General features: G+C 45.5%; 1 protein-coding gene across 1 annotated transcript in view; it reads left to right on the forward strand.

Moving 5' to 3' along the window:
• The window catches only part of LOC142477011 (testis-expressed protein 11-like), a gene marked incomplete at its 3' end in the record, with an annotated part of 32,333 nt that extends 24,129 nt beyond the window's left edge, over positions 1–8,204 (forward strand). The window contains exons 5-6 of the mRNA XM_075582066.1: positions 773–853; positions 8,119–8,204. Coding sequence (XP_075438181.1) covers positions 773–853; positions 8,119–8,204 — 167 coding nt within the window. The remainder of the gene's footprint in view (positions 1–772; positions 854–8,118) is intronic.
• Between the last annotated feature and the right edge of the window lie 5,308 nt (positions 8,205–13,512).

The raw sequence follows: 13,512 nt of genomic DNA on the forward strand, positions 1-13,512 counted from the left end.
CTATATGTCCTACCCCTCTTACAGACACATACACACAGCGCATACGCTATATGTTCTACCCCTCTTACAGACACATACACACAGCGCATACGCTATATGTTCTAACCCCTCTTACAGACGCATACACACAGCGCATACTCTATATGTCCTACCCCTCTTACAGACGCATACACACAGCGCATACTCTATATGTCCTACCCCTCTTACAGACGCATACACACAGCGCATACGCTATATGTTCTACCCCTCGTACAGACGAATACACACAGCGCATACTCTATATGGAAAGTGATGAAAATGCAGCACATAGGACCTCTGAGTCCTGATACCCAAGAAAACGGTCCCCTCCCGTTTTCCATGGATAGCAACACTCCCCATCTCTCCTTTTTAGTGTTCACCCCGAATAAATCACAATACTTTGTTTTGGGTAAAAAGGCCACTACATTTATCTGATCAAGGATTTAACAATAATCCCCCCCCCGCCCCCTCCAGTCCCCCCCTATACATAGACCACTTTATGCCAGCTGTACCACCTACAGATACATGGTCAGTAACCGAACCCCAAACACCTTGTACCCTCCAACGGTCCTTCCTACCTACCCTCCCTGCACCCTAAAACCCAGAAGGCCCCTCCTTTTTCTACCAACCAGCATATCCCCATTCTCATATCACCATAGGAACTAACTACTCCCCCCACACTACCCTGTCCCTTCCCAGCCTGTTTGGGAGGGAACCTTGCAGGGCGAGTCCAAGTCTGTTCTTTCCTTCCTAGGCTCTGGCGCAGAAAGACTTTGAGAAGGCGTCACTGAGAATTAATCGATGCAAAGACATGTTGCTGAGACAGCCAAAGGAGGTGGGGGCCCCCATAATCATGTTACCTCTCCATACTGCCCCCCTAATCCTGTTACCTCTCCGTACTGACCCCTAATCCTATTACCTCTCTATACTGCTCCCATAATCCTGCCACCTTTCCGTACTGTCACCCTCATCCTGTTACCTCTCTGTACCGTCCCCCTCATCCTGTTACCTCTTCGTACTGTCACCCTAATCCTGTTACCTCTCCGTACTGCCCCCCTAATCCTGTTACCTCTCCGTACTGCCCCTCTAATCCTTCAAAAAGTATGTGAGTTAAGCAGCACTCCACCACAGTATTTAAGTAACTACATTTCTGATCTGGTGCACAGAAACAGGGAGGGACCCCTGGCCCCCTCAAAACAATAACCAATAGATATAGTGGTTCCCAGCACTCAGTATGGAAAAATCAGATAGAGGCATCAATGAGGAAATAACAATGATATATTCAAGAAAATGGCATTACATAAGCCAACCCTATTCGGGGCTAGGAAAGAAGTTTACATGGAAGCAAGGGCTAAGCAATAAGTCTGGAGAGGGAGAAAGATGGAGGGAATACAAAGGGAACAACAACCGCGGGGGGGGGGGGAAGGATAAAAGGGAGGGGAAGGAAAAGAACAACATATAACAAATGCTCAGGTCAAGGTGATAAAATATAGGGGGGCAACAAATGTTTCGGGGACCAAAATTCCCCTTCTTAAGGCCCGTTCCCAGACTAACATAGTCTTTGGTACTTCCCTTTATAATATACCTCCACCCAAACACACCTCACACCTCCACCCAAACACACCTCACACCTCCACCCAAACACACCTCACACAGTCAACATGTAACTGAAAATCAAACTACACATTACAAATCCCTAAGTGCAACCAAACTGACACTAGTCTTATATCCGCTGACAGGACTATTCTCTCTTATTAGAGCAAAAAAACTGCACATCAGGTTAACCATAAATTTCAGGAGAGTACCAATCAACAGGTAAAACCTGAAATACACTGACATTAAAGTGCTATTAGCTGAGAGATTATTCTCTCTATTAGAGCACAATTCTGCACAAATACTCCATACAGAAAAACCTGAACTGAACTGAGTCTGGGAGGGAAGAGCAATACAAATCCTCCAGTTTGTGCTGCTCGTCAGTATAGATTGCTGTGCGTCAGTATAGATTGCTGTGCGTCAGTATAGATTGCTGTGCGTCAGTATAGATTGCTGTGCGTCAGTATAGATTGCTGTGCGTCAGTATAGATTGCTGTGCGTCAGTATAGATTGCTGTGCGTCAGTATAGATTGCTGTGCGTCAGTATAGATTGCTGTGCTGTGCTGTGTGCTGTGTGCTGTGTGCTGTGTGCTGTGTGCTGTGTGCTGTGTGCTGTGCTCTCCTCGAGGGTTCCTGTGAAGCTGCAGTGAAAACCCTCCAGTATTTAAAGATCTCAGCTGATAGAAGGATTAATGGGAGGGGGCCGGCGGCAGGATTAATGGGAGGGGGGCCGGCGGCAGGATTAATGGGAGGGGGGCCGGCGGCAGGATTAATGGGAGGGGGGCCGGCGGCAGGATTAATGGGAGGGGGGCCGGCGGCAGGATTAATGGGAGGGGGCCGGCGGCAGGATTAATGGGAGGGGGGCCGGCGGCAGGATTAATGGGAGTGGGCCGGCAGCAGGATTAATGGGAAGGGGGCCGGCGGCAGGATTAATGGGAGGGGGCCGGCGGCAGGATTAATGGGAGGGGGGCCGGCGGCAGGATTAATGGGAGGGGGCCGGCGGCAGGATTAATGGGAGGGGGCCGGCGGCAGGATTAATGGGAGGGGGCCGGCGGCAGGATTAATGGGAGGGGGCCGGCGGCAGGATTAATGGGAGGGGGCCGGCGGCAGGATTAATGGGAGGGGGGCCGGCGGCAGGATTAATGGGAGGGGGGCCGGCGGCAGGATTAATGGGAGGGGGGCCGGCGGCAGGATTAATGGGAGGGGGCCGGCGGCAGGATTAATGGGAGGGGGCCGGCGGCAGGATTAATGGGAGGGGGGCCGGCGGCAGGATTAATGGGAGGGGGGCCGGCGGCAGGATTAATGGGAGGGGGCCGGCGGCAGGATTAATGGGAGGGGGCCGGCGGCAGGATTAATGGGAGGGGGCCGGCGGCAGGATTAATGGGAGGGGGCCGGCGCCAGGATTAATGGGAGGGGGCCGGCGGCAGGATTAATGGGAGGGGGGCCGGCGGCAGGATTAATGGGAGGGGGGCCGGCGGCAGGATTAATGGGAGGGGGGCCGGCGGCAGGATTAATGGGAGGGGGCCGGCGGCAGGATTAATGGGAGGGGGCCGGCGGCAGGATTAATGGGAGGGGGCCGGCGGCAGGATTAATGGGAGGGGGGCCGGCGGCAGGATTAATGGGAGGGGGCCGGCGGCAGGATTAATGGGAGGGGGGCCGGCAGCAGGATTAATGGGAGGGGGGCCGGCAGCAGGATTAATGGGAGGGGGCCGGCGGCAGGATTAATGGGAGGGGGCCGGCGGCAGGATTAATGGGAGGGGGGCCGGCGGCAGGATTAATGGGAGGGGGCCGGCGGCAGGATTAATGGGAGGGGGCCGGCGGCAGGATTAATGGGAGGGGGCCGGCGGCAGGATTAATGGGAGGGGGCCGGCAGCAGGATTAATGGGAGGGGGGCCGGCGGCAGGATTAATGGGAGGGGGGCCGGCTATCCAATCGAAGCGCTGTTTAGCTGAGTGCAGGAGAAGTCCCAGCTGATGTGAGAACGGAGGGAAGCCCCCTGTCCAATAGCTGTGATGCGATGGATAGGTGGGCGGAGTTCATGACATCCCCGCCCAATTGGGTGTCACTGTCTGGCAGGGGAAATACCTGTATGTAACCAGCTCTGGGGCTGTATCCTGTAACAGGGAACTAGTGTTCATCTAAAAGGAAATACTACCTCTGACTTAATATAACGTGTACCCTTGTAAGAGTATGACCTGGCCAGATGGGGGTGACCTTTGTGCAGCCAGATCACAATGCACATAATAGTGCTACAGAGAGGACAGACATGGACATACTAAGAGACTCGCAGGGTCAAGGTTACTATATCAAAGCTGTTCTATCCTCCTATACCACACATATGTATGTACAGTATAAGTGATTGGGGAACACAGGGGCAGTGAGAGGTCCTGATGAGAGCCATTATGCATCTAGATAGTCTGGTCATATTAAGAGAATGGAAACAAAAGAAAACAGCGCACAACGCCAAATAGTGAAGCAAATTCAACAATATATTATAGAATTAAAAAGGGGGTAATATATCTGCGTACATGAAAAAAGTTGGTAAAAGGCATGTAGTGTGTATCACACTGTTTACCACTCGGCAGCTGTTAGCTGTAGATTCAGGTGCTTGCTTCCCTCTGCTGCTGCAGCTCAGTTGATTCTGGGGCAGGACGTCAGTCTTTTCACTCCCAAGGGGATTTCCCTTCATGCAGCCAGGTTCAGCAGCTGGTACTGGGGCTCGGTGAGGCACTTATTATTTAATGTATAATTATCTCACTGTGGGAGTTGTGGTTTAATTTTTTATACATTTTTTATCACTAAATTGATGGTATAGTCACTGTACTGTATATATTTATACATTTAAACTTTATAGGTAGTTAGGTAGTAGCGCACAGTTTTGTTTTTTGTGTTTACAGTCTGGTCATATGTATTGTTGAACATCCCTGTGTATCACCGGGTTCAAATATGAATAAGTGAATACCCTATCCACCCCCAAGTGCATGGGTACCTGAGTTAGATCAAAGTCTCAAACAAAATGCCACAAGATGTGGGACAGAGGTGGGCAGTGACCAATAACATCAGAGACAGATCCCTGGCGTACAGCAGATTGTGTGCGCAGAATGATTGGGATAGTGAGTACGGCCACGGACACATCCCTCGTGGACACGAGGGCAGTCATGCTGCCATAGATATATCTGATCTAAAGAGGAGGGTGAAAGAGGGATCAGTTGCAGGACATCATACAGCACATAATAAGGCAAGCACAGAAGGTAGGGACGAGGCGCTGCCGAGGATGTCACATTTGGACACACCCCGGGTGTAACTCCTTATTGATCCCTCCTGGGGCTGTGTCTAATAGCTGGGCATATTATCAGCCAACTCCGCTACCAGATAATTGATGGTGTTGAAAGGAGCCGCAGAGATGGTAATTTGAAGAAACTATTGCAGCAGAAAGAAAGCAAATGGATCAGGCTATTAGACACACAGCCCAGGAGGGATCAATAAGGAGTTGTACCCGGGGTGTGTCCAAATGTGACATCCTCGGCAGCGCCTCGTCCCTACCTTCTGTGCTTGCCTTATTATGTGCTGTATGATGTCCTGCAACTGTATGGAGTATTTGTGCAGAATTGTGCTCAAATAAGAGAGAATAATCTCTCAGCTAATAGCACTTTAGTGTCAGTTTATTTTAGGTTTTACCTGTTGATTGGTACTCTCCTGAGATTTATGTTATACACGCCTCCTGCATGCAATGCAGCACCGTAATCATGTTATACACGCCTCCTGCATGCAATGCAGCACCGTAATCACGTTATACACGCCTCCTGCATGCAATGCAGCACCGTAATCATGTTATACACGCCTCCTGCATGCAATGCAGCACCGTAATCACGTTATACACACCTCCTGCATGCAATGCAGCACCGTAATCATGTTATACACGCCTCCTGCATGCAATGCAGCACCGTAATCATGTTATACACGCCTCCTGCATGCAATGCAGCACCGTAATCATGTTATACACGCCTCCTGTATGCAATGCAGCACCGTAATCACGTTATACACGCCTCCTGCATGCAATGCAGCACCGTAATCACGTTATACACACCTCCTGCATGCAATGCAGCACCGTAATCATGTTATACACGCCTCCTGCATGCAATGCAGCACCGTAATCATGTTATACACGCCTCCTGCATGCAATGCAGCACCGTAATCATGTTATACACGCCTCCTGTATGCAATGCAGCACCGTAATCACGTTATACACGCCTCCTGCATGCAATGCAGCACCGTAATCACGTTATACACGCCTCCTGCATGCAATGCAGCACCGTAATCACGTTATACACGCCTCCTGCATGCAATGCAGCACCGTAATCATGTTATACACGCCTCCTGTATGCAATGCAGCACCGTAATCATGTTATACACGCCTCCTGCATGCAATGCAGCACCGTAATCACGTTATACACGCCTCCTGCATGCAATGCAGCACCGTAATCATGTTATACACGCCTCCTGCATGCAATGCAGCACCGTAATCACGTTATACACACCTCCTGCATGCAATGCAGCACCGTAATCATGTTATACACGCCTCCTGCATGCAATGCAGCACCGTAATCACGTTATACACACCTCCTGCATGCAATGCAGCACCGTAATCACGTTATACACGCCTCCTGCATGCAATGCAGCACCGTAATCATGTTATACACGCCTCCTGCATGCAATGCAGCACCGTAATCACGTTATACACACCTCCTGCATGCAATGCAGCACCGTAATCATGTTATACACGCCTCCTGCATGCAATGCAGCACCGTAATCATGTTATACACGCCTCCTGCATGCAATGCAGCACCGTAATCATGTTATACACGCCTCCTGTATGCAATGCAGCACCGTAATCACGTTATACACGCCTCCTGCATGCAATGCAGCACCGTAATCACGTTATACACGCCTCCTGCATGCAATGCAGCACCGTAATCACGTTATACACGCCTCCTGCATGCAATGCAGCACCGTAATCATGTTATACACGCCTCCTGTATGCAATGCAGCACCGTAATCATGTTATACACACCTCCTGCATGCAATGCAGCACCGTAATCATGTTATACACACCTCCTGCATGCAATGCAGCACCGTAATCATGTTATACACGCCTCCTGTATGCAATGCAGCACCGTAATCATGTTATACACGCCTCCTGCATGCAATGCAGCACCGTAATCATGTTATACACGCCTCCTGCATGCAATGCAGCACCGTAATCACGTTATACACGCCTCCTGCATGCAATGCAGCACCGTAATCACGTTATACACGCCTCCTTCATGCAATGCAGCACCGTAATCACGTTATACACGCCTCCTTCATGCAATGCAGCACCGTAATCACGTTATACACGCCTCCTGCATGCAATGCAGCACCGTAATCATGTTATACACACCTCCTGCATGCAATGCAGCAACGTAATCATGTTATACACACCTCCTGCATGCAATGCAGCACCGTAATCATGTTATACACACCTCCTGCATGCAATGCAGCAACGTAATCATGTTATACACACCTCCTGCATGCAATGCAGCAACGTAATCATGTTATACACACCTCCTGCATGCAATGCAGCACCGTAATCACGTTATACACGCCTCCTTCATGCAATGCAGCACCGTAATCATGTTATACACACCTCCTGCATGCAATGCAGCACCGTAATCACGTTATACACGCCTCCTTCATGCAATGCAGCACCGTAATCACGTTATACACGCCTCCTTCATGCAATGCAGCACCGTAATCACGTTATACACACCTCCTGCATGCAATGCAGCACCGTAATCACGTTATACACGCCTCCTGCATGCAATGCAGCACCGTAATCATGTTATACACGCCTCCTGCATGCAATGCAGCACCGTAATCATGTTATACACGCCTCCTGCATGCAATGCAGCACCGTAATCACGTTATACACGCCTCCTTCATGCAATGCAGCACCGTAATCATGTTATACACGCCTCCTGCATGCAATGCAGCACCGTAATCACGTTATACACGCCTCCTTCATGCAATGCAGCACCGTAATCACGTTATACACGCCTCCTGCATGCAATGCAGCACCGTAATCATGTTATACACACCTCCTGCATGCAATGCAGCACCGTAATCACGTTATACACGCCTCCTTCATGCAATGCAGCACCGTAATCATGTGCATGTTGTACTCGGTAATGTGAGGTCACAGGAGTCTGTGTCCGGTGTAAGAAACTCGATAAAGACATTTGTTGCATTTGACACAGATAGTAACTCCCAGATCTGTCGCTGACAGGGACAGCTTGTTACATACAATGCACCGGTTATGTGCTGGGATTTCTGCTATATGACACTGTTGAAAGGTTGAGTTTAAGAGAGAGTTCTTTCTTGAATAGGAAGTGTAGGTTTCCAGGTATAAAGCAGTGGTACTCTCGTACACTCCTGAACCATCACGCTGCAACACTAAGTATTTTGCAGGCTGGGTACCTGTCTATTCTATGCTACAACTTTGGAGTGGAGATGTATGAAGAGAAGCTGTATGAGCAGAGCGCCTTCTGGTTAAGGTATGCATGTGACATGTTCAGTGTTACACACTATATCAGTATCTCTCACAGGCTGAGAGATGCCCACTAACCCTCACAAACCTGTGTGTAACTGTTACCCGGGATCTATGTAATCATTATACCCTACCCCCTGTTATTCATGTACTGCGTAATCATACCCTACCCCCTGTTATACATGTACTGTGTAATCATACCCTACCCCCTGTTATACATGTACTGTGTAATCATACCCTACCCCCTGTTATACATGTACCGTGTAATCATTATACCTACCCCCTGTTATACATGTACTGTGTAATCCCTATACCCTACCCCCTGTTATTCATGTACTGTGTAATCATTATACCCTACCCCCTGTTATACATGTACCGTGTAATCATTATACCCTACCCCATTATACATGTAGTGTGTAATCATCATACCCTACCCCCTGTTGTACATGTACTGTGTAACCATTATACCCTACCCCCTGTTATACATGTACTGTGTAATCATTATACCCTACCCCCTGTTATTCATGTACTGTGTAATCATTATACCCTACCCCCTGTTATACATGTACTGTGTAATCATTATACCCTACCCCCTGTTATACATGTACTGTGTAATCATTATACCCTACCCTCTGTTATACATGTACTGTGTAATCATTATACCCTACCCCTGTTATACATGTACTGTGTAATCATTATACCCTACCCCCTGTTATACATGTACTGTGTAATCATTATACCCTACCCCCTGTTATACATGTACTGTGTAATCATTATACCTACCCCCTGTTATTCATGTACCGTGTAATCATTATACCCTACCCCCTGTTATACATGTACCGTGTAATCATTATACCCTACCCCCTGTTATACATGTACTGTGTAATCATTATACCCTACCCCCTGTTATACATGTACTGTGTAATCATTATACCTACCCCCTGTTATTCATGTACCGTGTAATCATTATACCCTACCCCCTGTTATACATGTACTGTGTAATCATTATACCCTACCCCCTGTTATACATGTACTGTGTAACCATTATACCCTACCCCCTGTTATTCATGTACTGTGTAATCATTATACCCTACCCCCTGTTATTCATGTACTGTGTAATCCCTATACCCTACCCCCTGTTATACATGTACTGTGTAATCATTATACCTACCCCCTGTTATACATGTACTGTGTAATCATTATACCCCACCCCCTGTTATACATGTACTGTGTAATCATTATACCCTACCCCATTATACATGTAGTGTGTAATCATCATACCCTACCCCCTGTTATACATGTACTGTGTAATCATTATACCTACCCCCTGTTATACATATACTGTGTAATCATTATACCTACCCCCTGTTATTCATGTACTGTGTAATCATTATACCTACCCCCTGTTATACATGTACTGTGTAACCATTATACCTACCCCCTGTTATACATGTACTGTGTAATCATTATACCTACCCCGTTATACATGTACTGTGTAATCATTATACCCTACCCCCTGTTATTCATGTACTGTGTAATCATTATACTCTACCCCCTGTTATACATGTACTGTGTAATCATTATACCCTACCCCGTTATTCATGTACTGTGTAATCATTATACCCTACCCCGTTATTCATGTACTGTGTAATCATTATACCCTACCCCCTGTTATACATGTAGTGTAATCATTATACTTACCCCCTGTTATACATGTACTGTGTAATCATTATACCTACCCCCTGTTATACATGTACTGTGTAATCATTATACCTACCCCCTGTTATACATGTACTGTGTAACCATTATACCCTACCCCCTGTTATACATGTACTGTGTAATCATTATACCCTACCCCCTGTTATACATGTACTGTGTAATCATTATACCCTACCCCCTGTTATACATGTACTGTGCAATCATTATACCCTACCCCCTGTTATACATGTACTGTGTAATCATTATACCCTACCCCCTGTTATACATGTACTGTGTAATCATTATACCTACCCCCTGTTATTCATGTACCGTGTAATCATTATACCCTACCCCCTGTTATACATGTACCGTGTAATCATTATACCCTACCCCCTGTTATACATGTACTGTGTAATCATTATACCCTACCCCCTGTTATACATGTACTGTGTAATCATTATACCTACCCCCTGTTATTCATGTACCGTGTAATCATTATACCCTACCCCCTGTTATACATGTACTGTGTAATCATTATACCCTACCCCCTGTTATACATGTACTGTGTAACCATTATACCCTACCCCCTGTTATTCATGTACTGTGTAATCATTATACCCTACCCCCTGTTATTCATGTACTGTGTAATCCCTATACCCTACCCCCTGTTATACATGTACTGTGTAATCATTATACCTACCCCCTGTTATACATGTACTGTGTAATCATTATACCCCACCCCCTGTTATACATGTACTGTGTAATCATTATACCCTACCCCATTATACATGTAGTGTGTAATCATCATACCCTACCCCCTGTTATACATGTACTGTGTAATCATTATACCTACCCCCTGTTATACATATACTGTGTAATCATTATACCTACCCCCTGTTATACATGTACTGTGTAATCATTATACCCCACCCCCTGTTATACATGTACTGTGTAATCATTATACCCTACCCCATTATACATGTAGTGTGTAATCATCATACCCTACCCCCTGTTATACATGTACTGTGTAATCATTATACCTACCCCCTGTTATACATATACTGTGTAATCATTATACCTACCCCCTGTTATTCATGTACTGTGTAATCATTATACCCTACCCCCTGTTATTCATGTACTGTGTAATCATTATACTCTACCCCCTGTTATTCATGTACTGTGTAATCATTATACTCTACCCCCTGTTATACATGTACTGTGTAATCATTATACCCTACCCCGTTATTCATGTACTGTGTAATCATTATACCCTACCCCGTTATTCATGTACTGTGTAATCATTATACCCTACCCCCTGTTATACATGTAGTGTAATCATTATACGTACCCCCTGTTATACATGTACTGTGTAATCATTATACCTACCCCCTGTTATACATGTACTGTGTAATCATTATACCTACCCCCTGTTATACATGTACTGTGTAACCATTATACCCTACCCCCTGTTATACATGTACTGTGTAATCATTATACCCTACCCCCTGTTATACATGTACTGTGTAATCATTATACCCTACCCCCTGTTATACATGTACTGTGTAATCATTATACCCTACCCCCTGTTATACATGTACTGTGTAACCATTATACCCTACCCCCTGTTATACATGTACTGTGTAATCATTATACCTACCCCCTGTTATACATGTACTGTGTAACCATTATACCTACCCCCTGTTATACATGTACTGTGTAACCATTATACCCTACCCCCTGTTATACATGTACTGTGTAATCATTATACCCTACCCCCTGTTATACATGTACTGTGTAATCATTATACCCTACCCCCTGTTATTCATGTACCGTGTAATCATTATACCCTACCCCGTTATACATGTACTGTGTAATCATTATACCCTACCCCCTGTTATACATGTACTGTGTAACCATTATACCTACCCCCTGTTATACATGTACTGTGTAATCATTATACCCTACCCCCTGTTATACATGTACTGTGTAATCATTATACCCTACCCCCTGTTATACATGTACTGTGTAATCATTATACCTACCCCCTGTTATACATGTACTGTGTAATCATTATACCTACCCCCTGTTATTCATGTACTGTGTAATCATTATACCCTAACCCCCGTTATTCATGTACTGTGTAATCATTATACCCTACCCCGTTATACATGTACCGTGTAATCATTATACCTACCCCCTGTTATTCATGTACTGTGTAATCATTATACCCTACCCCCTGTTATACATGTACTGTGTAACCATTATACCTACCCCCTGTTATACATGTACTGTGTAATCATTATACCTACCCCGTTATTCATGTACTGTGTAATCATTATACCCTACCCCCTGTTATACATGTACTGTGTAATCATTATACCCTACCCCCTGTTATACATGTACTGTGTAATCATTATACCTACCCCCTGTTATACATGTACCGTGTAATTATTATACCCTACCCCCTGTTATACATGTACTGTGTAATCATTATACCCTACCCCCTGTTATACATGTACTGTGTAATCATTATACCCTACCCCCTGTTATACATGTACTGTGTAATCATTATACCCTACCCCCTGTTATACATGTACTGTGTAATCATTATACCCTACCCCCTGTTATACATGTACTGTGTAATCATTATACCCTACCCCCTGTTATACATGTACTGTGTAATCATTATACCCTACCCCCTGTTGTTCATGTACTGTGTAATCATTATACCTACCCCCTGTTATACACGTACTGTGTAATCATTATACCCTACCCCCTGTTATACATGTACTGTGTAATCATTATACCTACCCCCTGTTATACATGTACTGTGTAATCATTATACCCTACCCCCTGTTATTCATGTACTGTGTAATCATTATACCCTACCCCCTGTTATTCATGTACTGTGTAATCATTATACCCTACCCCCTGTTATTCATGTACTGTGTAATCATTATACCTACCCCCTGTTATACATGTACTGGGTAATCATTATACCCTACCCCCTGTTGTTCATGTACTGTGTAATCATTATACCCTACCCCCTGTTATTCATGTACTGTGTAATCATTATACCCTACCCCCTGTTATACATGTACTGTGTAATCATTATACCCTACCCCCTGTTATACATGTACTGTGTAACCATTATACCCTACCCCATGTTATTCATGTACCGTGTAATCATTATAGCCTACCCCCTGTTATACATGTACCGTGTAATCATTATGCCCTACCCCCTGTTATTCATGTACTGTGTAATCATTATACCTACCCCTGTTATACATATACTGTGTAACCATTATACCTACCCCCTGTTACCCATGTACTGTGTAATCATTATACCCTACCCCCTGTTATTCATGTACTGTGTAATCATTATACCCTACCCCCTGTTATACATGTACTGTGTAATCATTATACCCTACCCCCCGTTTATTTATTTATTTATTTATTTATAAAATATTTTACCAGGAAGTAATACATTGAGAGTTACCTCTCGTTTTCAAGTATGTCCTGGGCACAGAGTAAAACAAATAATACATGGTTACAAATACAGTTACATAAATGAACAAGGTATACATTTATATACAAGACATTGCATGCACAGTTAA

Source organism: Ascaphus truei, unplaced genomic scaffold (assembly GCF_040206685.1).
Source record: "Ascaphus truei isolate aAscTru1 unplaced genomic scaffold, aAscTru1.hap1 HAP1_SCAFFOLD_1862, whole genome shotgun sequence".
Taxonomy (NCBI): domain Eukaryota; kingdom Metazoa; phylum Chordata; class Amphibia; order Anura; family Ascaphidae; genus Ascaphus; species Ascaphus truei.